General features: G+C 66.6%; 1 protein-coding gene across 1 annotated transcript; it reads right to left on the reverse strand.

The window, feature by feature from the left end:
* Positions 1-618: 618 nt before the first annotated feature.
* Positions 619-1,332, reverse strand: MNEG_12667 (hypothetical protein; the record flags this gene model as incomplete). The annotated part of the gene is made up of 2 exons (XM_014038861.1): positions 619-1,018; positions 1,274-1,332. The coding sequence occupies 2 exons, from the start codon at positions 1,330-1,332 to the stop codon at positions 619-621; spliced, it is 459 nt and encodes a 152-aa protein (XP_013894315.1).
* Between the last annotated feature and the right edge of the window lie 188 nt (positions 1,333-1,520).

Below are 1,520 nucleotides of genomic sequence, written 5' to 3' on the forward strand. Positions count from 1 at the left end.
CAGCCATTTTGTGATGGCGGGTGGCGATGACGGCCCCATATCACACGCAGGCAGCGGGCGGCACAGCCACACACGGCACAGCCGCACATCAACGAAAGTGTGGAGCGGGCAGTCTTTAGTGGGGGAACAGGGACCGGCAGCGGAGAGCGCACACCGGCCTCGCCAGGCCCCCCTGCTGCGGGAGTGACGAGGCACTCACTTGACAAAGAGCTCATGCCCCTTCCTCTTTATGCAATGCAGGTGCAACCAATGCAAAGCATGCTGCGCAACCAAGCAGGCACAGCGCAGTGCATTTGACCGTGCGCAGCGTGCGCGTGTAGCAACACAAATGTTGGGCGTCCGGGTTTGCACCGGTGGCGCCTGTGCAAGCGCATGCGCACATGCAGGCAGCGCAGCGCTGCCGCGATATGCTGCCCTTCTCACACCTGAGTTTCAGAAACCTGGATCATACATTAAAAGCAAATGCGCACGTCAGCGAACGTCGCGCACGTCACGCGCACGTCAGCGAACGCCGCCACTGTGCATTTGGCAACGGGCACCGTGCACACTCGCGCCCGCAGCTGCCGCCGCCGCCTCTGCGGCGCCGCGGGCGTGCTTGAGCGCCTCATTCACCGTGCATTACGCACCCGCGGCCCATGGCGTAGTCTCCGTCGGCACGTCCATTGGCCGCGGCTGCGGCCGCGGCCTAAGTGCGGAGACCTCTGGCAGCTCGCCCATGCCCAGCTGGAACGTCGTGTCCAGGTTGGGATGCACCGTGTCCGCGAGGCCGGCCTCAAACCCCACCGCCGCCGCGCGCGCGGGCGGCGCGTCGCCGGCGGCGGCGAGGCCGATCGCCCCGCGCGTCGTCTGGGCGCCGAATAGGGTGGCCTCGGGGCGCGCCTGGGGCGCGAGCTGGCCGAGAAGGCGCTTCCTGAGGGGCATACCGGCGCGCATCTTGTAAGCATCGAAGGGGTCGGCGATGGTCGCGTGCTCGGCAGTCAGGTGGCCCGTGTAGGTCGCCTCCCAGGGCGTCATCTCCCTGGGATGTTTTCGGATTGGGGGGCAGTGGTTGTGATGTTGGGGATGACGTATGGGTTGCACCGCCGCGCGGCAAAGCACCAGAGGGCAGGTTGGGGAAAGAGCTCGGCTGGCGGGCTGGGCTGATGTGCGTGTTGGGCGGGGGCGATCAACGAATGAACCTGAGAGGTTGCAGCGAGCATGGACAGGTGAGTCAACAATCCACACCCTGCAACGCATCCGTACCCAAAGCAGAAGAGGAAATGTTTTGTCTCACCTGGCGGCGGCCTTTTGCAGGGCGACCTGCGCCTGGTCGAGGGCAAAGCCGCTGAGCATCCCGGGGTCGTGCGCCCTCTCTCCCAGGAAGCGGCGGGGCATGCCGGCGGCCAGGCGCGAGAGCGCGAGGTTGTCGCCCTGGGAGTCGACGACGGCCGCCCGTTGATTTGCGATGGCGGCGTCGGCGGGGCGGGCGAGGCTGCAGGGGGGGGGGAGGCGTGGAGGATGCAGAGCATTATGTCAAGGGG

Source organism: Monoraphidium neglectum (assembly GCF_000611645.1).
Source record: "Monoraphidium neglectum strain SAG 48.87 unplaced genomic scaffold scaffold03365, whole genome shotgun sequence".
Taxonomy (NCBI): Eukaryota; Viridiplantae; Chlorophyta; class Chlorophyceae; order Sphaeropleales; family Selenastraceae; genus Monoraphidium; species Monoraphidium neglectum.